Genomic DNA, 23,835 nt, shown 5'->3' on the forward strand with positions numbered 1-23,835 from the left:
CTGGCAGAGCCAGACACTGGCACTGGCCACAGCCCAGGGACCATCTGCGGGGGCTGGAGCCTGGGCTGGGGGAGTGGGAAGCCCCTGTCACCAGACCAGCCATCAAGGCAAGCCCATACAGCGATGCCATCTGCTCCTGACCCGGAGAAGGGGCACTCTGGCAGTGCAGTGACTTTGTAGCAGCCGCTTTTGTGCCATGTCAGGTGGTGTCCTGGCCTGACACTGGCACGGGGTCCAGCACAGGCTCCGTGCAGCTGGGCTCTGGCTGATTCAGCAGCACCGTGGCAGCACCGGGGCACGCAGAGCTCCCGGGCAGGACAGCCTGCCTGGGCTGTGCCAGCCCCAAACCCACTGCTGCTGCCCAGGTATGGCCCTCTGCAGGGCCCTCACTGGTGCTGGGGCTGCTTGGGGTGCTTCAAGGCAGCTCAAGGAAGCACAGGAGGCATTTGGGTCATGGGCACATCAGGGCAAAGCAGAGGAGATGCCTTTGCAATGTCATTGTGACCTGGCAGCTCCCCCAGCAGACACTCATTGGACTTTCTTTCACCTCTTCAGTGCAAGTGTTTCCATAGCCCTAAGAAGAGCCTGGGGGTTTTCCATCCCCTTTTCTCACCTTTCTCACAGACAGGGAAGAAGAACCATCTAGAGACCCTCATGCTATGCTGGAGCCTCCTTTACCCAGTGCTCACTGATCAGAGTGCCTGCTGAGCTGGGTTCCTTCAGTGAGCACCTAAAACATCCCGGGGACCCAGCCCACATCCACAGAGATGGGAATCCCAAGGAAATTTGCCAAAATAAAGAAAGAAAAAGGAGAAGCCCCATTCAACTAGCTGGTGCATGTCCTCCCCAGCATCCACCAGTCTCCAGCTCTCTCCTGCTGATCCAGCCCTAAAAATCTCCGGTGCTGGAGTCCCAAGGCCAATCCATGGGAGCTATTCCCCTGGCTAACACAACTCTCCTGCTCTCTGGCTCACAAGCAGGAAAAAAAGAGCCTCCTCGAGGCTCACCTGACCTGGGAAGCACTGAACCATCCCGTGGCCGTGGCTGTGGAAGCAGTGGCCAGTCCATGTCCCAGCCACCTCTGCCCATGAGTAGGGGAGGAGCATGGCTGGCCATGAGCCCCAGCTCCAGACTGTGCTGCACCCTCATCCTCCTCGTTTATCTCGTGCTGGCTCAGGGCTTTACACCACCGGCATCCACAACTGCCTTCACAATTACTTATTGATCCCTTGTCAGGATGATTTCTTTGCTGATGGGGCGCTGAAGCATGTGCAGCAAGAGAGAAGAGATGTTCAAAACGAAGGAGCAAAGGTGTGAGGAGGGTGAGCAGCTCTTGCACAGATGTGATCACAGCAAGAAACAGCAAAAACTGTCCTGAGCTTCAGCATCCTGCAGAGACAACTGGGATCTCCTTTCCGTTGCTTCAATAACTCACCTGCTGAGCCTGAAAGCCACTCTCCAGGTTGCCTCTGGGCCTCTGCCAGTTGCCCCCCTGCTGTACATATCAGTCCCTGCATGGGATCAGGGAGATCCACAGCCCAGAGCTAAACCAGTGGACAGCTGGGCCAAAGATTCCCTTTTACAGCATCCCAGCCCCTCAGCCCATGTTAGAGCCCTTCTCCTCACCTGGGCATCCCCTTCCTTTTTTTCCTGCTCTTCTTTCCCTTTGGCTTGGTGCCTCCCTGACTTACTGTGGTGCTGGGGACACCATGCTTTGGATGGCAGAGCCTGTTTCCATGAGGAAATGCCTTTGCAGTGCAGTCCCATGGGCCAGCCATGTCTGGGGTGTGGTGCCAGCCGGGCAGTGTCAGTGCCGGAAGGGGATTTGCATCTTCAATATTTCTTCATGCTCCTTTCCAGCCTCAAAGCAACTGCCAGAACAGATCAGGTTGCAGCACACCTATTCCAGGCTCCCGCCTCAGAGCAGCTGAAAGCAGATACTTCAAGAGGCTGAGCAAGAGCTCCCAGCTAGAGAGCTATGCCTTCCTGTGGGCGAGGGGAGCAGTGAGCCTGGGCAGCTGGTGGGGCTGGGGGTGGCCTCCTCTCTGGCTTACCAGCCATGGTTCTCTGCCTTGCACGACTTGCTCGTGTGTCTCCACTACCCTGAGAGGTCCTTCTCATCTTCTGCCTGTTTCTCCCCCATTCTTTCACCCTCCTGTGCTGCTTCTGGAGCATTTGGGGACAGGCCAGGACACAGGACAACCCTCTGCACTGTGGCAGTGTTTTCATGCCCCCACCAGCCAGCCCTGTGCCCACCAGCCAGCCCTGGCAGAGTTCAGGGCTCACTTTATGCTCTCCCTCTTTGGTTTCTTCTCACCCAGATGGAGCAGAGTAATCCCAGGATCTGCCTGATGGTCCTACCCATTGCTGCCCATGCCTGGGCAGTCGGCAAAAGGGCAGCTCCTGCCAATGCCTGCACTCAGGGGACTGGGTGGGAAAAGAGGAGGAGGTGGAGCAGATGGGATGAGGAGAAGGGGGAGACAAATAAAAAGGGCCCATAAATGTGCGCTGGACACAGGGGAATGATGGAGAGAGGAGGAAATGGGCACGAACGTGTTTGGCAAATTAAAGCTGCTCCCTTTGTTTTGCCGCTTTGCAGATAGCTACAGGAACACTTAGTGCAGAGCCCAGGGTCTGGATAAGAAACTCTTTTAGCAGCAGGAAAGGTTGTTAAATATTTATTTGTAAACCTGGAGTCTTTATCTCTAAAATGTAGTGGAGTTCAATAAAATTTGATTTAGCTGGAGCAGCGTAGAGGAGATGAGAGCATGGACTGTGAGAGTTGTGTGTCATTGGCTTTGTATGAAGCCATCAGGGCAGAGATGGGGGTGAGCCCACGGCTGGACCCACACCTACACCGTAGCCCAGTGAGGATGCCCAGCACTGCTGGGGTCTGGCTCACTCCTGTGTGGAGCTGGGAGCACCAGGTCAGCTCCTGCGGGGACGGACGGGGTGGGGACACTGAGGCCCCAGAACACTGCAGGCTTCCCCCCTCCCTGCTGGGATATGGCTCGCTTTGTCCTAAATTGCCTGTTGTCGCTCGATGCTCTCAGAAGCATCTGGTTCAAGGGTGAACATCTCCTGCACGGTAATTTATGGCTGCCAGGTGGGCTTAGAGCTGACTCAGGCATTTTTGCCGCTCTCTTGCTGTCAGTGCAGCAGATCGCTCAATGCCAGGGAGCACCGACCCTGCTCCGAGGGCGGTGAGCAGGGGACAGCCCAGGGACAGCGGTGACAGTGGTGGGCATGGCCAGGCAGTTGCCCAGCCCTTGGGGCATCCTCAGGAGCACACCCAGGGGCAAAGCCTGGGCTCCCTTTTGGGTCATCACCCAGTTTTGGTTTTCCCGGAGCTGTTCCTCCCACACCAGGGCAGCCTGTGCCTCACAAGGGAGCGAACCCCACCCATGTCAGTGCTCCAGCCCAGCCCCGGGCTGCATTTCCAGGCACGGGCCCAGAATAGTATCTTTCCTCCCAGTGCTGAGCCCAGCCAGAGACACTCAGCAGGTCCTGCTGTATTTAGCACCAAGGCAGTGCACTCCAGTGCGTCCATCTGCGCCTCTTGGCTGAGTCCAGCACCTTCCTGGGGGAAGGGACTGTACTTTGGAGCCCTCAGCCCTGGGCAGCAGGTGGTGAAGACAAGGGTCAGTGGCTGCCATGGCTCTGAGCATGAGTTCTGTGCTGGGTTTGCTCGTTGCCCAAAGGCAGTGAGTCTGGCAGCTGCTGCTTTTTTTATCGATTCTTTTTGTGTGTGTGAGGAAGGAGAGCCGTGCTCCTGCCAGAGGGCTGCAGCTCTCCCAGGCTGGGCTGTGCATCACGGCCACGGCCTGCTCCTGCCTGGCAGCTCGTGCTGGGGCCACGGCTGGCACCCTGGAGGGGTGCTTGGACATGTTTCAGGGGCCTCCTCAGAGTAACTGGGAGGGGTTTGTGGAAAGCCCTTCTTGCAGGTGGCAATTGGGAGGGGCCACTGCCGCCTTTCCCCCAGTGACACCAAGCCCTGTCCCCACAGTCACCCAAGCCCTTCAAGGCAGCTGCAGCCCCCACCTACAGCCCCAGTGCAGGAGGCTGTAAAGGCACACATGGGCTGTTGACCCACAGCTCACATAAAAATCACACTTTCAGTCATTTTTAGAAGGGCATCTCTTAATATCCACCTCACCTTGAGGCACAACTGTTCCTCTCCAAATCAGGCAGAGGTAAATGGGAACCAGAAGTGATTTAAAGCTCATCTTAGCTCAGAATTTTCCAGCTTATTTATTGTCTTTCTCCCAGAGCTCTTCTGTGACTCTGGCTATTAAGATTACGGATGTTTTTGTCGGGGATTGTATTTATCACGGATTTAAATTTAGCTGAGAACTAATAACATGTGAGGTGTGTCTAGACTTTAATTCTGCGCAGTCGGGCTGTGCTCCTCGGTAACACCTCACAGATTCTGCTTCATTCATCCGCCTCCTCTTTGCTTATATTGTACTCATCAACACCTCACAGCCTTGGCTCTGCCGAGGCCAGAGCAGGGATGACAGCAATGAACCAAAGGTGCCGGAGGTGCAATCCCTTTCCTGCTGGTGGAGAGACAGGATTGGGCCCAGGGGAGCTTGGGATGCAGGATCTGTGGCAGAATTCAGCTCTCCCCCTTCCCCATGCCCAGCGGGGACCAGCACATAGTGGCACGTGCAGGCAGAGCAGAGGTTTTGGCCCAGCACACAGCCAAATAAGGCCAGTGCCTGGCACACTAATGAGCTGAGTGGTTTCAGCCCTGCTATAATTAAGCCCCTCAGACTGTATTTTGTTTTGCACGCCGTGTTTTGCTGTCTTTGATGGCTCTCTCACCACGGCTGCGAGGAACAGGAATTGGTTTCTGAGGAACACAGGCTGATGGAGGCTGCGGGAGCCAGGGCACATTTACAAGCGGGTGGAAGAGCAGTGCCCTGAGAAGCTCCCGGCCACAGGGAGAGGAGGCCCAGGGACCCCCTGGCAGCTCAGCCCCAGCTGGGGCTGCAGCACGAGGCTAGGGAGCAAATCCATGTGCCAACCAGGGTGCCATCCTGGCTCCATGGCACCTGCACGTCCCCACAGCAGGCCCTGGCCCCAACCCCACCCCAGTGGCATTTTGACAGTAGCAGCAGCCCCACTTGTCTCTGTACAGCTGCCCAGCACCGGGGAGGTGATGACATGGGAGATGATGGATTGTAAGTACACAGCAAATGACTCTTTGCAGCCTGGCCCAGACCCAAGCAATCCCACTGAAAATGTTTCCACCGGACTGGGACGTGCTGGCCTGGGGCCAGCAGGAGGGACCTCGGCACCACTGCCAGGGGAGCTGGTGGGATCAGCTCCCACCCCTGCACCTCTTCACTTTGCAGGTGACGTGCTCAGTGTGGTCCCAAGTGAGCAGCCCCACTGCTGAGAGAGCGGGGAAAAGGGATGGAGTAGGAGAGCGAACTGGGAGGAAACCACAGAGGGTTTCTGTGGGGACTCCAGGTCCTCACAGCCCATTGTGCCAAGGCTAGTGGTTTCCCAGATGGTGCTGGTGGACATTTTTATGGCCAGTCCATCATCTTCCATCCTTGCATCGTGCAAAGAAATTTTGAATAATTTTTGGGGAACAAAAGTTATCCTTGGGTCATATATCTGTATGAAATGCTGAATATGAGCAGATGCAATAACAAGAATGCACAGAACGTGTACCAACCCCATAAATAGTGCTGAGCAGGGAAAGTAATGTACAGGATATACAGTGATGGATACAAATGGAGCCAGTGGAAGTAATGGATTGGGTGTGTTCAGCGATAGCCATAAATAGCATTAGTGGGAGCAGTGCAGAGAGTAACATAACAATAGATATAAACATGGGCTGGAGTAGTCTTAGATCTAATATAGAATATTAATGTGATTTGATTCCTCACAATAGCTTGAATAAGGAAATAAATGCAACAGAGGCAGCGTGACAGGGAGTGTCTGGTTCTGCCTGCCAGTGGGCTGGGAGGGCTCTGGGCTGGGGCACAATCCAGACCATGAACTCCCCGGGGAGGTCTCCCAGCCCTCCCCAGGGATGGCAGCAGGAGGCTGGGTCTTTCCCAGCTGAGACCAGGCAGTCTCTCCATGCCCTGCAGCCCCCCTGGACCTGAGTTCAGGCTCCAGTGCACTCTGTAGACAGTGTCTGACCAGTTGCTGTGTCTCAGGGGGGGTGGTGTGGGTCTGCCCTTGCAGCCTGGCATGGTAGGAGGCAAGGGACTGGCCCTGAGGGCACACATGGAGAGCGGCTGCTCTGCCCATGGGGGAGCACAGGGGGAGGGGGTGAGTGCCCACGGAGGTGACGCCATGGCCGACCCCAAGTGGGGTTCCCCCAGATGTTCGATCCCGTGCTCAGCTACTCTGTGTTTGCAAAGCAGCCTTTATATTCAGGCTCCATCTACAGGGAAAGGAATAATTTCAAGAGCTTAAAATAGGATGTAGATAGATGTGTTTCATATTAAATTATTTTTTTTAAGAAGCCAAGGAAGCTGTCTGACACAGATTCCTCAAGGCTTTCCACTCAGAAGTCTGTGCACGTTCAGTCAGCAAGTGGAAAGTCGGGGGGTGGGGAGGAGAGATGGTCTTGTAGCCAAAGGGCTGGATTTCAGCTGGAAAATTAGAACCTCTGCTCTGCATTGGCCATGCCTTTCCCCTTACTGTCATCTCTGCCAGGACAGCAAAACCTTTCGCTGTGGCCGTGCCCATCTTTTGCTCACGTCCACCTCGCTGTTTCTCTCCCCCCTGTTACCTGCAGGTGAGAGATAGGATGGTAGCTGGGGAGGCGAGTATGCGCAGCCCAATCCTGGCCTGCTGGCAGCCGATTCTCCTCCTGATGCTGGGATCCATCCTGTCCGGCTCCGCCACGGGCTGCCCGCCGCGCTGCGAGTGCTCTGCCCAGGAGCGCGCTGTCCTGTGCCACCGGAAGCGGTTCATGGTTGTGCCAGAAGGGATCCCGACTGAGACCAGGCTGCTGGACTTGGGCAAGAACCGCATCAAGACACTCAACCAGGATGAATTTGCCAACTACCCTCACCTGGAGGAGCTAGAGCTAAACGAGAACATTATCAGTGCCATTGAACCTGGGGCTTTCAACAACCTCTTCAACCTCAGGACGCTGGGGCTCAGGAGTAACAGACTCAAGCTGATCCCCTTGGGGGTGTTTACTGGACTCAGCAACCTTACCAAGCTAGACATTAGTGAGAACAAAATTGTGATCCTCCTAGACTACATGTTCCAGGACTTGTACAACCTGAAGTCTTTGGAGGTGGGGGACAACGACCTTGTCTACATCTCCCACCGGGCCTTCAGTGGCCTCAACAGCCTGGAGCAGCTGACCCTGGAGAAATGCAACCTAACCTCCATCCCCACGGAGGCACTGTCTCACCTTCACGGCTTGATCGTGCTGCGGCTGCGCCATCTGAACATCAACACCATCCGGGATTACTCATTCAAGAGGCTGTACCGGCTCAAGGTCCTCGAGATCTCACACTGGCCCTACCTGGATACTATGACATCCAACTGCCTCTACGGGTTGAACCTGACCTCCTTGTCCATCACCCACTGCAACCTGACGTCCATCCCGTATGTGTCAGTGAGGCACTTGGTTTACCTCCGATTCCTGAACCTGTCCTACAATCCCATCGTCACCATCGAGGGCTCAATGCTCCACGACCTGCTCAGGCTCCAGGAGATCCAGCTGGTGGGAGGGCAGCTCACCACAGTTGAGCCCTTCGCCTTCCGTGGCCTCAATTACCTGCGCATCCTGAATGTGTCAGGGAACCTGCTGACCACCCTGGAGGAGTCAGCTTTCCATTCGGTGGGCAACCTGGAGACGCTCATCCTCGACAACAACCCCTTAGCCTGCGACTGTCGGCTGCTCTGGGTTTTCCGGCGGCGATGGAGGTTGAACTTCAACAAGCAGCAGCCCACCTGCTCCACCCCTGAGTTTGTCCAGGGCAAGGAGTTCAAAGACTTCCCTGACGTCCTCCTGCCCAACTACTTCACCTGCCGCCGAGCACGGATACGGGACCGCAAACCTCAGCAGATCTTCGTGGACGAAGGCCACACGGTTCACTTTGTCTGCCGGGCAGATGGGGACCCGCCGCCCACCATCATGTGGCTCTCCCCCCGGAAGCACCTCATCTCTACCAAAACCAACGGGCGGCTCACTGTCTTCCCTGACGGCACGCTGGAGGTGCGCTACGCCCAGATCCAGGACAATGGCACCTACCTATGCATCGCCAGCAACGCGGGTGGCAACGACACCATGCTGGCCCACCTGCACGTGCGCAGCTACTCCCCAGACTGGCCCCACCAGCCCAACAAGACCTTTGCATTCATCTCCAACCAGCCCAACGAGAGCGATGCCAACAGCACGCGCGCCACCGTGCCTTTCCCCTTTGACATCAAGACTCTCATCATCGCCACCACCATGGGCTTCATCTCCTTCCTGGGTGTCGTGCTCTTCTGTCTGGTGCTCCTCTTCCTGTGGAGCCGGGGGAAAGGCAACACCAAGCACAATATTGAAATCGAGTACGTGCCACGGAAGTCTGACGCGGGCATCAGCTCTGCCGACGCGCCGCGCAAGTTCAATATGAAAATGATTTAGCCAGGCAACAATTTGCAAATAATAATGGTGTTGTTTTGTTGGGTTTTTTTAAAGAAAAAAATGAACAAATAAAAAATAATTAACAAACAGTGCTACAAACATACCGACCTCTCTCCTTCCACCGTGCCCTCCGCCCCTTGTCCAAACCCACTGCACCCACACTGTCACCACCTCTTTCTCCTCTTCTTCTTCTTTATACCAGGAAAACATTCATCCGATGTCTTCAGGACTCCTGTGTTTGTAAGGACTTTGTCTGATGGACTCTAGTGTCAGATATAACTCTGAGAGGGGAAAAACAACAGGGTGGGGGGGAAAAGAAAGTAAAAAGAAATAAAATCAATAAAAAGTTACGAACTTTCTTCTGTAACTTTGATTTCAATAATTATGGATTTTTATGAAAACTTGAAATAATAAAAAACCCTATTTCCTATAGATAGTTGGAATGCAAAATCTTGACTTCTTGATCTGTCCAGTTCTGTACCTGGCAAGCTCTCACCTTCTCACTACAGAGGCACTTCCCAGACGCCTTGCCAAGAGCAGCCCCAGGCCAGGGTGAGTCTCCCACCAACACCAAATGCACCTCCTGCAGTGTCCTAGGCCCTGCATGGCACCCAGAGGAGTTTTGACTTTTCTTCCCAAGGACCAGTTGTGGTTTTATAGCCAGTTCCCCTGCCCGTCCCCAGAACCCGGAGAGCAGGGCTGTGACACTGATGTCCATAAGCAGCAATGGAGCAGGGCTGTGTTTTCCAGCCCTTTGTGTTGGGAGAGGGATGCAGAGCCCATCACAGGGCAGGTGGCAGCTGGCTGTGCCCGTGGCCTCCAGGCTGAGAGCCAGCAGGGCCAGGCTTTGCCAGGGCAGGGCTGGGGATCTGCTCCTTACATGGGGAGAGGTTTTTCTGCTGGCCTTTACCTGCAGTACCAGGGTGTCTCCTCTCCAACAGGGGACAAGGTGGCTCCTGTGCTCTGGACAGCTGTCCCCGTGGGCAGGGAGGCAGCACTTCCATTGGCAGCACCCACCTGGGTGTCTCCAACACCTGGTACCCCATGGCCAGAGGAGCTCCAGTGCTGCTCCCCACCTGCCTGCGATGACTCTCACGGTGGTTTTGGGACCTGATCGCCGTCACCCAGACTCTCAAGGCACATCGAAGGGAATTCAGCTTCCAGGTTCACAGGAGACTTTGTCTGAAAAAAAATAAAATTGCATAGGTCAATAAATGGACACACAGGCTGAGCCAGACAACAGGCACAGGCTGTAACACACTGTCTGCCCTGGTCTGGCTCCAGTGTGCCCATCACTGTGGGGTCTGGTCATCAGCAGCAACCCACCTTTGCTCAGCTCTGGGACTTGGATCAGGAGGTCTGGAAGGTCTATGCTGTCTCACAGAACCATAGAATGGGTTGGGTTGGAAGGGACCTCAAGGAAGAGGGAGAAATGGGGGTTAAATTGGCCACTGGGAAGCACAAAACATCCCTGCAAATGGTGGTGAAATGGCCACTAGAAGCTTTTATAAGCCTTACTGAATGAGCAGGTGCTTCCCATCCTTCCCAGCTGCTACTGGGAGGGTGGCACCACACTGACCAGCAGCCTCCTGGCTCAGCCAGCCCTGGTGGCATCTCTGAGGCAGATGAGCCAAGATTTGCATGCCTGATTTGTAAAGCACCTAAGGAGTCTTCAGGGATCAAAGTCACTACAAGATGATAACATATAAGCAACAGGAACCTGGAGCCCCAACAGAGAAAAGAATGAATTTGCTTTTTTTCCAGCAGTGTGCCAATCTAGAAGAACCTGTGCAGGTGGGGAGGGGAGAAATTTTTGCTGGTTTCAGCTTTCTGTTCATCTTCAAACAAAAGATCTTGTGTTTCTTTCTCCACAGCAGGTTTCACAAGCATTGATTTGTTCTTTTCTCATCTCTAACCCAGCTTTCCTTTATAACTTTGAAACGAAAACATTTTTTAAAAGCCTTTTGCTTTTGCTTTCCTTTTTAAGATAGCCAAAGCAAAATGTTCTTTATGAGCTTCCCCTCCCACCAGTGTTTAACCAACATTTTCAGCGAGCTAAACACGAAACCACAAACGAATAAGGTACAAACAAAAAGGATGAAGTTGAAGGCAAGGCACGCTCCAGGAACTGCAGATCCCAGTGCAGAGGCTGGGAGTAGTGCTCCCCCAGGAGAGGCAGGGATGCATGGAGGTCTCAGCCCTTGGAGGATGATGCCAAGCTGAGCACAGCTGAGCAAGCACATTGGGAACAGAAATCTCATTCTGAGCCTGGTTACCAGGACTGACAACCAGTGGTTCAGGAGACAGCAGAGAGGTGAAGGGGGGGGTCTCCATGACCCTGGACACTGATTGTCCAAAAGAGCTGCTTACTTAGTTGGCTCCAGTTATCCCTTTTAATTCTGTAATGAAAACAGTTAATTCAACACACATAGATTTAAAGGAATACTAATAGCCAAGTCCAACGAGGTATTTGCAGTACAATACAGGGTCCCAGCAATCAAAGAGGGAAATCAAGTCTTTCACTGTCAAAAAAAGCTTGAGAAAAACAAAAGGGGAGGGGAAAATGATTTCTTTTCCATGGAACGTCTCAGGATTTTTCCCAGCCCAGCCCTGTCACTCAGCCCCACATATATCCCCAGCCCCATCACTTCTGCTGCCCCAAACCCTCCTGGATGAGGCCACACTGCTGCCCTACACCCAAGCTGCAGCTCAAATCCCACATTAGCAAGTGTGCCCCACGCTCTGTGGCACTGCTGCCTGCCACACACTTTGTTACCCACACTGATTTTTTTAATCTTCGATGCTTTGTGAACTGGATAATTTTTTTTTTCCGGTCACCGTGTGATTGAAGCAGATGGATGGAGCAGAAGAAAAGCATCTCGGAGTGGCCAGTAACTCAGCTCAGCCATTTTCATGGCTGGTAAAGATGAGAAAAAAGACAAGTCCAAAGAATAAACGCTCTTTCTCTCCTTTGCTGAGATTTACAGTCTGTTTCTACTGCAGTTTAATCAGAGGTGAGAAAGCAGAGGCTGGGTTCCAGCACTGTTCTTCAGGGAACCATGGCCCCTGTGTCAGAACCAGAAGCACTTTCCACTTGTTTCTTTTGAATAAGGATAAATACAAAGCACTTTATAAAAGAGCTTAAAAGAGGTAGCAAAAAACCCAGGAAGAGATGTGTTTAGGGCACGGAGGGCAAACATGCCTTACCTCCTCTGCTTCCCAGACTGGGAGCCCCATGGGGATCTCCCTGACCGGCAGCGTGCATGGGGCTGCAGCAGGGAGGAGGGTGAGGGATTCATCAGCACTTCCAACCTGAGAACATCACCTGCCCCAGGCCTTTCCCTCCCCACCAGCTCCACATGTCCCTCCCCTGCCATGGCCCACGGCTGGCAGGTGTCAGCTCTCCCCTCTGCCTCCCAGGCAGGAGCAGCATTATGAGCACCCTGTGGGACAGACATTTATACCTACCAAACCCCTGACCCTCCTCATCAACCCCTGTACCCTCTCCGCTCCTCTCCATGGATCACCAGAGGCACATAGAGCAGCACAAAAGACCTGCAGCCCCCCAGCTCCCTGCCTGCAGCCCCTGGGTTCTCTGCCTGCAGCTCCCCAGCTCTCTGCCTGGGTTTGCTGCCTTCCCCTGCTTCTATCAGGCCTTATCACACTTAATTTTACTCCTTCTCTCACTAACTGCCCTCTCTCTCTTATCTCTCCTTCAAAGCCAATATTTTACTCCCTCCCTTTTTTCCTCCTTATCACTCTCTCCTTTTTTTTTTTTTATATTTTCTGCCTTCTGTGCTTCTCCCTTGCTCTCCTGCCATTTCTCTCTACCAAGAGCTCTTCTCTCTCTACCACAGCTGTGCTTCCCACAGTCCCTTCCACACACAGGTTTCTCCCCCAGTCTCTGCCTCTCTCCTCCCCTAGCAGGGGTCTAATCGTGCTCCCACCACGCTGAGCAGCACAGTGGCACGGAGGGAAAAAGACCTTTGGGCTTTGATTCCTTTTCTCCTTTCTCCCTTCCCCCCCTCCTCCTTTTCCTACCTCCCACTTCCTCACTCTCCACATGCTCTCCAGCCCTGCCCAGCCGGTTTTCCATGAGACAGGGCAGGGAATTGGCAGTGCAATGCCTTCTACCAGGTTTTTGCAGGACATGGTAGCGGAGAAGGGATTTGAGATGCAGGGGCTCAGTGCCCTGGAGGACACGGCTGGGAGAGCAGCCCTGCTCCCCCTCTCCCTTGCCCTGGCTCCCTCAGGAAAAGCAGGCCTATTGCTTTCCTCTCTTTTTCCTGGATCTGTATCTGCACAGTTATGATAGGTTTACTGTGATTCTATCGGTTTGTGATTAAAACCCATAAATTTTACAAGGTCTTTTTCTTGTTTTCCATAATCCGCAGTATTTGAGGCAATTCAAATTTTAACTGGGAAGCATGGGCTGTGCAGTCAGGTCCCAGTGTAATGTGGAATGGTTCATTTCCCAATCCACCCCCATTACTGGTGGTACTAAAGAAATATTTTCCCGTGAAAGAGGTTTTCCCTCAATTCTCTTGAAAAACATCCTTACCCGAGCAAAGGATCAGAGGAACAATACAAACCTTGACTGAAACACAGTGTCCCCCACCACTGTGCTTTGTTCCCGTCCTGAGGTTTCTAAGCAGAGTTTCCCTGTGGATTTAGGTAGGTGCTGAGGGTCTCAGGGTGACCAGCTTGGGGTGAACAGGGTGGCAGGTGTGGGTCCCTGTCAGCTGCCCTGTCTCAGCTCCCATCACCAGGCAGTGGATAGCTCCAGCCTCTCCAGAGGTTTCATCATGTGCCTGTAACGATCCAGATAATAAGACATTTCATTCAAATGAGCAAATTTATTCCAGTGGCACTTTAATAACAAAATCAATAAAAGTACACTTCCCAGCAGGGCTTTATCATATGCTAAAACTACAGCATATTGCCTGGATATACTAAATTTTCTCCCTGAAATAAAGTGCAAAGTTTAGAAGACAGATGACGCCATTTGCAGCACTAGTAGGATAATATCCTAATAAATCCATGGCCACCTGGGCACTTCAGAGTTGTCACACACTGCACTTTGTGGCCACTGAGAACTTCCCAATGACAGTGAGAACTAGAATGAGAGCTCTGCTCCTGGGGCTCACGGTGCAGATGTAAGGGAGTGTGGGCTCTAGAGCACAGCCCTGTGTCATCAGAGCAACGATGCATCCATGCACACAGACCAGCCAGGGTGGAATGCCTACATGGGAACATTGTGGACCTGGTTATCAGTGCAGGAAACCTTATCTGTTGTGGCTCTCTCTGAAAGAAGCAGCTCTGATCAGGTGGAACACTGAGCAACCCAGCTTGGGGACCAGCCACTCCATGTGGTGGGGACCAGGCTGGCATCTCGGCAAAGCTCCTTGGTGCCACCACTAAGCTAGAAAAGAGATAGGACAGTGAGGAAAGGCTGCTGGCCCTGCAAGCCCAAGGGGCAGCAGCACCCTGGGAAAGGCACCTGCCTAAGGAAGCATCCATGTAAAGGGACAGGTGCTGCCCTACCCGGTGCTGTGCACTCCTCCATGCAGATCCCACCCCCTGAGTCCTGCACTGGGCTCTGTAGTGCTTTCCCATGGGCCATCCCTCTCACTCCCTCCCCACCTCCATCCCCCTCAATTACTGCTTGCTGCTTCATCGCTGTTTCCCATATCATCACACTCCAGCACCTTGCCTGACATGAGATTATGGCTCTTCCCTCCTCCATCATCCTCCCAGATCGTCATCCATCAGCTCTCCAGACCCTGCCCTGTTCCCAGCCATTCCCACGTGCCAGTCAGCCATTTCCCACCAGCCCTCCTCTCCTCCTCATCCCTTCAGCTTGTGCTTCCAAGCCTATCAGTGTTCCCCAGCCTTGAGTGCTGCGAAACTAATTAGCTCACTACAAAGATTGAGGAATAATTAGGGACTCCACTGAAGGCACAAAACTAGGGCATCTTGCCTTAAATAAATGCAAGCGAGTGTCTCTGCGCTCTGCTGACGGCCTGCAATTGCTTCAGGCAGACGATTACACGACTCACTGTCCCTCGGCTCCCACTCCAGGCATGTTCTCCAGAGGGGCCTCTGCCTTCATCTCGCCATTTAGACAGGTGCTTTCTGGGTTTTTTGGTTTATGTCCCTGCACCTAAAGCCAGCTCCTCCCCAGAGCTCCACAGCTTGCCAGGCACCAAAGCAAGCAGGCAGCATTCCTGGAGACGCTGGTGCTGCGGGTTTGGGTGCTGCCTCCTCAGCAGATCACCATCTCCATCTCTCTCAGGGGGAAAGCTACAACCAAGCATGGAAAATAGCAAGAAAAACATTTGCAAAACTTCTTTTCCAATTGCATATGCTGGGTAGAAGAGAGGCCAAAACAGCCTTTCCCCTGGGCAGTTCCACTGTGTTGGGCAGGAGTCTGCCCTGCCCCATACTGGAGTCCCTAAAGACAGGGTGATAGAGGAGGAGGATTTGGGGGCTGCACAGATCCTACTTCCTCAAGCACAGACCATGCTGGGCACTCCCCACCTGAGCATGTGGAAGCCCCTGGTGACACACAGGGGTTCCCTGTAATCCTGTACCTCCCACTGAGGAAATCCCCCTCCCTCCTGCCTCCACCAGGTAATGAGCAGGAGAGGCAGCCCAGAATGAGGTATCTCTGACCTTCACCACTCACTCATCTCCCGGTGCTGTGAACGATCCCTCCTCCAGCCACTGTCTGTACCTGAAGGGGTCCACACAGTTTTGGCACTTACTAACGATATTTAATAACAACCTGACACTCAGCCCTTGTGTCTCACCCAGAGATCTGAGGCAGCCTGATAATGTCCTCAGCTGTTTGTGGAGGAGCAGTGCCTGCTGCCTCCCAGGGAAAGATGTGATGGGGAGTGGGCAGACAAGCCCTACTTTAGGACCTGCAGAAGAGCCTCTCCAGCTCCTGTTCCCTCTGAGCCTGGCCTGTCCAGGCTGAGCATCCCCTCCTGCCCTCAGCCCACCCCTGTGGTGAGGAATACTGGTGGCCACAGTGGGAAAGGACAGGTTCTCACCTTAGGGACCAACCACCAAAGGACCTCATGGACCCTATGGTACTTCACACAGAGCCTCAGCCCCTTCCATCAGAGGCCTTATGGCCTCGTGGATTTGGTTTGTTCTCAGGGGTTTTATTGCCTCAGATCCCCAGCCACAGAAGTGGCAGGGAAGGAGCAGTGGGAAGGGGGTCCTAATGTGACAGCCTACATCAAACTGACCCCCATCTAGCCACAACTCCTCCTCAGTGGTGCAAAGAGGTGAGGTATCAGGTGTCCATCACCCACAGGAGGTTCCCTTCCCACATCTAAGGACACAGGTTTGTGGAAGATGAAAATCTTCAGCTTTTTGTATGAGGATTTGGGATACAGGGAAGGTTCATATCCTGAGAAGGGCCACACTGAGCCAGCCCCAGGGCCATGAGCCTCAGGAGCATGTCCCCAGGCAGGGGTCTATGGCAGAGGGAAAGCCCAGGTGAGTACAGAGGAACCCCAGCAACCCTCCTGCTGTGCAATCCCTCCCAGTCTCGGGCAACCCGAGGTTATGGAGCTGCTGAGCCACTCAGTATCTGCACCATTTATTTTTTTTTTTAGTCCTTAACAAATCTTTCTTCCTCAAAGTCATCTGATTTCATTTTGTGATGCACTCATGCCCAGGGCCCGCAGCTGGAATTGTAGCAGTGGGTGCCACACCCGGATCCTGCTCTCTGCTGCCAGAGAGGTGCATTTGCTCAGCGCACCCTGCACTGCACATATGGAATTACACTGCAAGTGCAGCTCCCTTTTTTTCCAGCTCTGAAGGGTTAAGGATTCACAGAGACCAGGTGAAGCTAGGCAGAACAGGCAGGGCTGGATCTGCTGGATCTGCACCCGCAAATGGACTGGAGCAGCTGCTCCCTTCTCCTAGGTGGCCACTTAAAGGGACAGTGCCAAGGTCGATTAGACCCCGAGCCTGGGCCTGCCTTTTCTTTCTCTTTTCTTTCTCCTGGGGCTCACAAGTGTTGACAAGTCAAACAGAATGAGAATTCAGGACAAAACACAAGAGTGAGAGCTTCAAACACCTTCATCTAACAACCCTTCCCAGGTAGGCTGGCAAGGCAGCTTAACATTGCCTGCTCCACAGCAGCTCAGCAGCCCATAGTGACCTGCTCCTCAAACCATGGGGGAAGAGACCCACAGCATTTTATATTCCCATGTTTCTCTCTCTCTCTCTGTGAGATAGACAAAATCACCTCAAACAAACCATCTTGCTCAGTGACAAGAGGGTTCTGCTCTGGCATCTTCCAAGGAGAATGAGAAGCTCCCTGAAAGTCTGGGGTGGTTTGGGATCTGTGTGGAACTGGAGGTTCCTTCTGTCACAAGGCCCTCACAGATGGATGCTTAAGGCAGCAAACAGACAGACATCTTTATCCTGCAGTACAAGTGGAGCTGTTCTTGTCTTTCAAACAGACACCTAATCATTTTTAAGATCTCTGCCTCAGAACTATCTTTTTGATAAAACTAATCACAGGCTTAAATTACAGATAAATACCCAATATTAAAAGAACAGTTTGAAAAAGAGGAAAGGGGTAGTTTAACAGTGCTCATTTTCTCTGCTTTTCTATAGCACACATCTTGGGCTATTTGACTGTAGAGCTTGTGGATCTTCATTCTGACAGCCCTCTTTTCTTTCAGATGGGGCTTCCACAAATGTTTCCCCTGGTTTCTTTCCCCGCTCTGCCTCCATTAACCGAATTATTGCAGCAATCACTGTCTCCAGCTGAGCAGAAGAAGCAGGCATGCTAAGAGCTGTGTGAACACACACAAAGGAATCAAGCCAGTGCTTAGAAGGCTGGACCCAAAGGCATCTACACGGGGAATGAGGGACTCACAGGTGCCTGCAAAGGATCTGGGCTATAATAGCTCAACAAAGAAGAGGAGCTGGGAAAAAAAAAAATCAAAGCTTCAAGTAGCTCAAGAGACCTGGTGAGGACAGAGGTCTGTGCCCACAGCTCTGCCAGCCCTCTGTGCTGCCAGCCAGAGGGATGGAGCTGCTGTTGGGCTGGCAGGAATGATCCGGCTCTAGGTGCTTTTAAGCACTGCACAATCCAGGCTCACGCTGGCTTCTTCTGCTCTGCAGGGAAGAATGGCTTTGATCAACAGAAGATTGCTGAGTTAATTGTAATGATATTCTAATAAAGCTAGGGAGATTAATTACGGTTCTTTATCAGCGTTGGCCCTCTGCCAAGGGTTTGCAAAATTGTTTTCCTCTGTTTCTTGTCATTTGAATTTAGGAGAAGAAAGGAGGAAGTTGGGAGCCTTATTTTCCTGCAGCAATCAGGAGAGTGGCCTCGTGCCCTGCTCACACTCGCAGCTCGGCGCGCTGACGGAGGGGAGAGGGGGGTGCAGACAGGGAAAGCAAATGGAGAGCGACAGAGCAAACCAATTAGACGTGATGCAGCACAATTACGCTCCTCGTCAACAAGGGGGCTGGTGCAGAGAAGCACAAAGGAGCAAGGCGATGGCATGCGACCACAGACGGATAAACCCGAGGCACGTTACACCTTTCCAGGCTGGGGAAGACAAGACACAGACAGTGCTTGCCCTGAGGGCTCACGGCATCGGTGCTGACAAGGGGCAGAAAAGCCCCCTGGCCTTCATTCCTGCTCGTACCACACCAGCACAGCAAAGTGAGTGTCCAGAGAGCAGCCAGAGCCCTGCTAAGTGGCCTCGGGGAACATGAGACTCAAACTTTCCTATTTCACTTGACAAATAGCTGTTCCTTCCAGGGAAGATTTAGCAGTGCCCAAGCAGGTGAGAGACAGACCTGCAGAGGAATGATCCGAACTGGAAGGCAGCAGATCAATCAGGCAGAGCTGCCTGTCTTGCTCATGGAGAGGGGTGAAGAGGCCCTTCCTGCAGCTGGCTGGCACGAGGTGTGCTGGTGGAACAGGCTTTGAGTGAAAGCAGGGAAAGGCAACATGCTCCTCACACAAACCAGAGAGGAAGATGAGAATTAAAATAATACCACTTGCTTTTCAGCAGGCAGTATGGCAGTACCAGAAACTTCCTACTGATGGGTCAGGGCTTGTAGCTTTGAGGAGGAAACGTGCCACCATCAAGCCTTCAGCTCTCCATGGGCACCCACAGGACACACAACTGATCCAGAGGCATGTCCCTGAATGGCTCCAGGAAGATGACACATTGCTACTGCTCATGAACCACGAAGACAGACTGGAGGTCTAAATTAAGATTATACCTATTATTCCTGCCAAATGGAACATTCCCAGGCTTTATGCACCTGAGACATGCTCAGGTAGGAGCAGCCTGGCAGGGCCTCTGCTCTTTCTGGAACAGTGGGGCTGGCACGTGGCACGGTGCATTCCCAAAGGCATTCGTGCAGGATGGAAATTTGGCAAGAGTAGTCACAGAGCACCGACCTCCACATGCAACACGGACACTGACAACCTCCAACTGCCTTTTGAAAGTGCACCGAGCTCTTTTTGCCTGCAGAAGGACGAAAACATGACAGCAACATCCTCTCTGTGCTAAACCAGAGGACTAAGAGCAAGGTCACAACAGGGTAAGAGCAGGGTCCGTTTTTTGTACCATCAACCCTGATAACAATAGAGATAATTCTTTGGGGTTTTCAATGACCCGTAAAACTATCTCACACCCAAAATGTTTCTTTCCAACTGAGGGGAAAAATTGCTGATCTAAATACTTTCCTCCTGGAACACGACAGAAACAATTATTCACTTAGGCTTTTGTAAAGGCTATTGAGTTTGGCAAAATGTCGCTCCAGGGGCAAAATAACCTGAAAAAAAGTTTCAAAAACGTTTAAAAGCTCTACTTTTTTTTTTAGATAAGGAAACTTCAGTTTTCTCATTTCAGAACAAATCCTTACACTGAATCTGAGTTTATTTTAAACACAAAGAAACAAACAAAACATTAAGAGAACAATTACCAAAATAATCAACACCAGAAAGCAAAGTGTTGCAGAACCTTCCAGCAAAACCTTCCACCCCAAGAAAATTTGTCCTTTTATACAGATTCTGGGCGACCAAAGTATTTCAGCAGCTTAAGATATTCCTTAAGAAGAAAATCTAATTTCCAGCTGCCTGGAGCCATTATCCCTGCCGAGGGTTCTGGTACTGGTCCCTCTCAGATGGCCAGGGACTGCACCCACTGCTCTGTCACGCACTACCCAAGATTCCCTATAAATAAAATTATCAGCATTGGCTCTCGTGTTCATTTCACAGGCGGCTGCTCCGCTGACAGGTTTCACACGGTGCTACTGTGTCTTGTCAGCTTTATACTCTCAGGCCAATGCCAGCTCACCAGCTCTGATGTATATACATAAAAATAAATGGCTCAGAAACCCCAATAAAGTGACAGATAACATAATGGGACCTGGCTTCAGAAAATAAGCTTCTTTATGGAACCTTTGCGCCTCCAAATTTGATTTATGCCATGCGGGGCTGCCTCTTGCCGATGGTCTGGGGAGGAGAGCTTGCTCGTGCTCAATTCCTGCGGGCAGTGAGGGGACAGTTGCTGATTAAGAGCTGCCTTTAGGGCTCCTACCCTAAGACTGGCATTATTAGTGTCAGGAGCAGAGAGCAGAGCTCCCCACAGGATTTGGGCGATGTGATCTTCCCCCGGCTCCTGCAGGTGCTCAGTGTTTTTCCCAGCACCCACCCCAGCCAGGTCCAGTACCTGCCCCCCCTGCCCACCTCGGGGAAGCTCTTCTCACCCTCTCTGACCCTCATAACTCCCCTCCTTGTGCTTTCTGGCCTTGCCCACACTGTCTGCAAGCTGGAGGTAGCTGCAAAAAGCTCAGAGCTTCAGCAGCTGACAGAGCATATGAAGTTAAACCAGACAGTGCCTAAAGGAGACCATGTGAGCTTCAAAGGGGAGAGCTCCTGATGGCATGAGCAGGTCCTCCTGGTAGCCTCTTTGCTCTGGGCTGCAGATGGTCCTTATTCAATCTCTTTCTAGAGGAGCTTCCTTGCAAACAGGGATAATCCTTCATTTGATGTTTGCTCCCTTGGATATCGCTGTTCACAGCAAGCACCGCAATTTGTGTTTATTCTTGCCAAGCCATGTTTATTCTTGAGCTGCTTTGATTGTTACAGTGAAGGCTGGGATGGCTCTTTCAGTCAAAGTGCCTGTTTCCAGGGGGCTAATAATGAGAGACTGTCAGTCTGGAGGCACGAGGGAAAAGATCACAGCCCCTCCTCTCTCAGCAAACAATCAGCCACTGCCAGACCCCACGCTTTGCTCTTCTCAGTCTTTGATATGCAGCTGGGAGATCCTTCGCTCCAGCCTCAAATGGAGGTGCCAATTGGATGCCAGCCCCACTGCCGTTCCTGCAGAGGGGCACAGAGACTCCCGGGAAAAGCCTCATGGATGCAGTGTATAAATGCCATGCGACCCAGGGATTCAAGCAGCTCTGTGCCACGCACAGGATAAATGCCTGGTGTGGGGTGAGCCCAGCAGAGCCTGTGTGGTGGAGCTGGGCTGCTGGGACAGACACAGCAGGGCTCCTGACCCACTAAAGCATGTCAGAATAACCCGTGGGCACAGAGAGTTCCTGCTGCAGGTGCTGGGTCATTCACTGCCATGACTGGTGCACCCAGCAACTCCTGCCCAACTCCCAGGCTCCCACGTGCAGGGAAACCCCCAGCTGACTGCTGCCAAGCATGAACCTCACCTGGAGAGGAAGAATTCACCTGCAAGATGCAAGATTACGCACAGACCCGCCGCAGCACAGCAAGGGGACCTCTGGCTCAGGTGGCAGCCACGTGGCTCCCCATCCCTTGTTCCAATCTCCAGGCCTTCATCCCATTCAGATTTTAGTCAAACCTTACATTATGCTGTCATTTGTCGGGGGCTTAATACCAAGGAGGGCTGTGGGGGAGGTTTCCCCTCAAATTAAATAATTAAAATGTTTTTCTCAGGCTAAATAATTTTAATTTCCCCCCCAGCAGACCAGTGGCAATAAATATTTAATACATTCCTTGCTTGACTGCATCCAGCATGTTACCATTTTAGAAATCATTTTATTGTGTGTATTTTTCTTCTTTTAATTACAGTCACCTGGTATCAAACCACTTCAATAAATAATCAAAGGCAGGGGAGAGACAGGGCAGCCAGGATGCTTCAGGAGAGGCTGTGTGGTGCTACCTGCAGGGAGAGGTAGGGATGGAGGGAAGGGATGCAGGGGAGGGATGCATCCCACGCTGGCAGCCACTGTCACTTACTGCTTGGTGCTTACAGCTGACCCTGACCTTAATGCTGCAATCCCGGCAGCTGATTTGGGTTACCGAAATGACAACTCAGGAAGGGACACGGTGCTTATCCAGCTCCAGTGCAAAGGTCCGTCCTGCCAATACCCTCTCTGGCAGGGGCCAGCAGCAAGTGCCAGGGGATGGTGTGAAAGCCAGCCAAGCGTGCACTGATACATCCCCAGGACACTCCTCCAGCCGCTGGCAATCTGCTGCCAAAGGACTTCCTGAGTCAGGTATCCTATCTCTCTCCATAAAGCCCTCAATGCATTTATTTTTATTTTCTTCTAGGAATTTCTCTAATTAGCAGGATAGCCTGAGCACTTCTTAACTGTTCTCTGTCCAAACCAGCCACTGATCTCCAGGTAGAGGTGCCCGCTGTGCCTGCAGTGATGCCAGCCATGCTGGGTGCAGCAAGGGGGGATATGTGGGAGCAGAGGTCACAAACTGACCTCCCATGCTGTTGGAAGGTGGCAAGTCGGGAGCCCCAGCGCTTCACCACATGGCCAGATCCTGCCATCCCCACAGCCCCCGGGCTCATGGCCCCAGTGGCCTGGCAAGGAGAGGGTTAGCAGCTCCTGCGGCTGCCACCACAGCCAGCCTGGTGAATGGCATTAGCAAAAATGAATATAAATACTACATGAGGCTAATAGGATCTGAGGGGAGCTCCTTAGACAAGTTGATTTCCAAATTGGACTGACTTTAACCTCACATAAATAAAAATGAACGCTTATAAAATATGGTGGAAAAATCCATAAGGGCAGATGAAGGCATTGATGCATTTTTCTCTTCCTCCTGCACTTGCAGTACAGAGCAGGGCTCCACATGCTGCTCAGGATCACCTCAATCCTGTCCCTGCTCCAGATTAGTCCAGGCAGGTTGTGTCTAGGGCCAGACTTGGTCTGCAACAGCAGATGTTGCCCCGGGGTGTCCAGGGAGGTTCACCGGCAAGGTTCAGGGCCAGGGAAGCTCCCCTGGGCCAGCTCCAGGCATGATGGAACAGGCAGCAAGCGAGGTGGGGCAGGGGCTCAATCTGCCCCCCATCAGAACTGAGCTGTACAAACCCAGTGCAAGCCAGCCTCCATCTCTGGTGCCAGAGAAGGTCCCTTTATGATATTCAGACACCGCTTTTCACTAAAGCTGGAGGGACATAACTTCTCCACCCAGCCTGCCAAATTCAGCTTGAATTCACCACTGCTTTCCTAAAGCATGGCATCACACATCACACAGGCATAGAGCCAAGAGGGTCTCACATACCTGTATTTCTTTAGGCAACCACTGTTAAGAAAAAGCCCTGCCCTGAAGGTCTTCACCCTAAGCAGAAGTTGAGAAGAACCAGCAGGAGAAAACAGGGCCCCTGCCTGACAGACAGGCAGTTCCCACACTTGTGCCCAAGCCCTAATCACCAATCTGGCACAGAGGCTGGCACAGGAGGGGTGAAGGGCAGGGACACATTTCTGCAGGGTGCATCCAGGAGCTGATCTTTGAGCAGGAGGTGCTGGAGCAGAAAGCAGAGAGCTGGGAGACACAGTGAGCGCTGGCAGAGGCTGTCACCGGAGGCTGACTGACAGTGAGAAACCACGTGTGGAGAGGGACTACGAGGTTAACAGCAAAGAAAACTGTGAAAGGGCTGGAGAGCAGAGACAGGTAACTGCTGTTTGCCAGCAGGAACCAGCAAAAGCAAGTAAAGCATGGGTGACACAAGCAAAATGACAGGCACAGAAAATGATCCTTGCAGCACAGCTCTGAACAGGCAGGAGTGGGAGAAGATTGCATTTGTCAAGACCAGAGAAAAGGATGTTGAAGGAACTGAGCCGTGAGACGATGACACTCCAGATGAGAGTTTCAGCTGTACCTTAGCAACCCGAGGCAGGGGAACGAGGCAGGGCAGCACAGGCACCTCCACAGGCAA

General features: G+C 52.6%; 1 protein-coding gene across 3 annotated transcripts in view; it reads left to right on the forward strand.

Annotated features, from left to right (window-relative positions):
- Window positions 1–9,052, forward strand: part of LINGO1 (leucine rich repeat and Ig domain containing 1) — a 140,133-nt gene extending 131,081 nt beyond the window's left edge. For all 3 annotated transcript variants that reach the window (XM_017817003.1, XM_017817004.1, XM_017817002.1), the window contains one exon: window positions 6,767–9,052. In XM_017817003.1, the coding sequence (XP_017672492.1) occupies window positions 6,779–8,620 (1,842 nt within the window). In that variant the 5' untranslated portion in view covers window positions 6,767–6,778 and the 3' untranslated portion in view covers window positions 8,621–9,052. The remainder of the gene's footprint in view (window positions 1–6,766) is intronic.
- The last annotated feature ends 14,783 nt before the right edge of the window (window positions 9,053–23,835 follow it).

The sequence above is a fragment of the Lepidothrix coronata genome, unplaced genomic scaffold, assembly GCF_001604755.1.
Source record: "Lepidothrix coronata isolate B3197 unplaced genomic scaffold, Lepidothrix_coronata-1.0 Scaffold58, whole genome shotgun sequence".
NCBI lineage: Eukaryota > Metazoa > Chordata > Aves > Passeriformes > Pipridae > Lepidothrix > Lepidothrix coronata.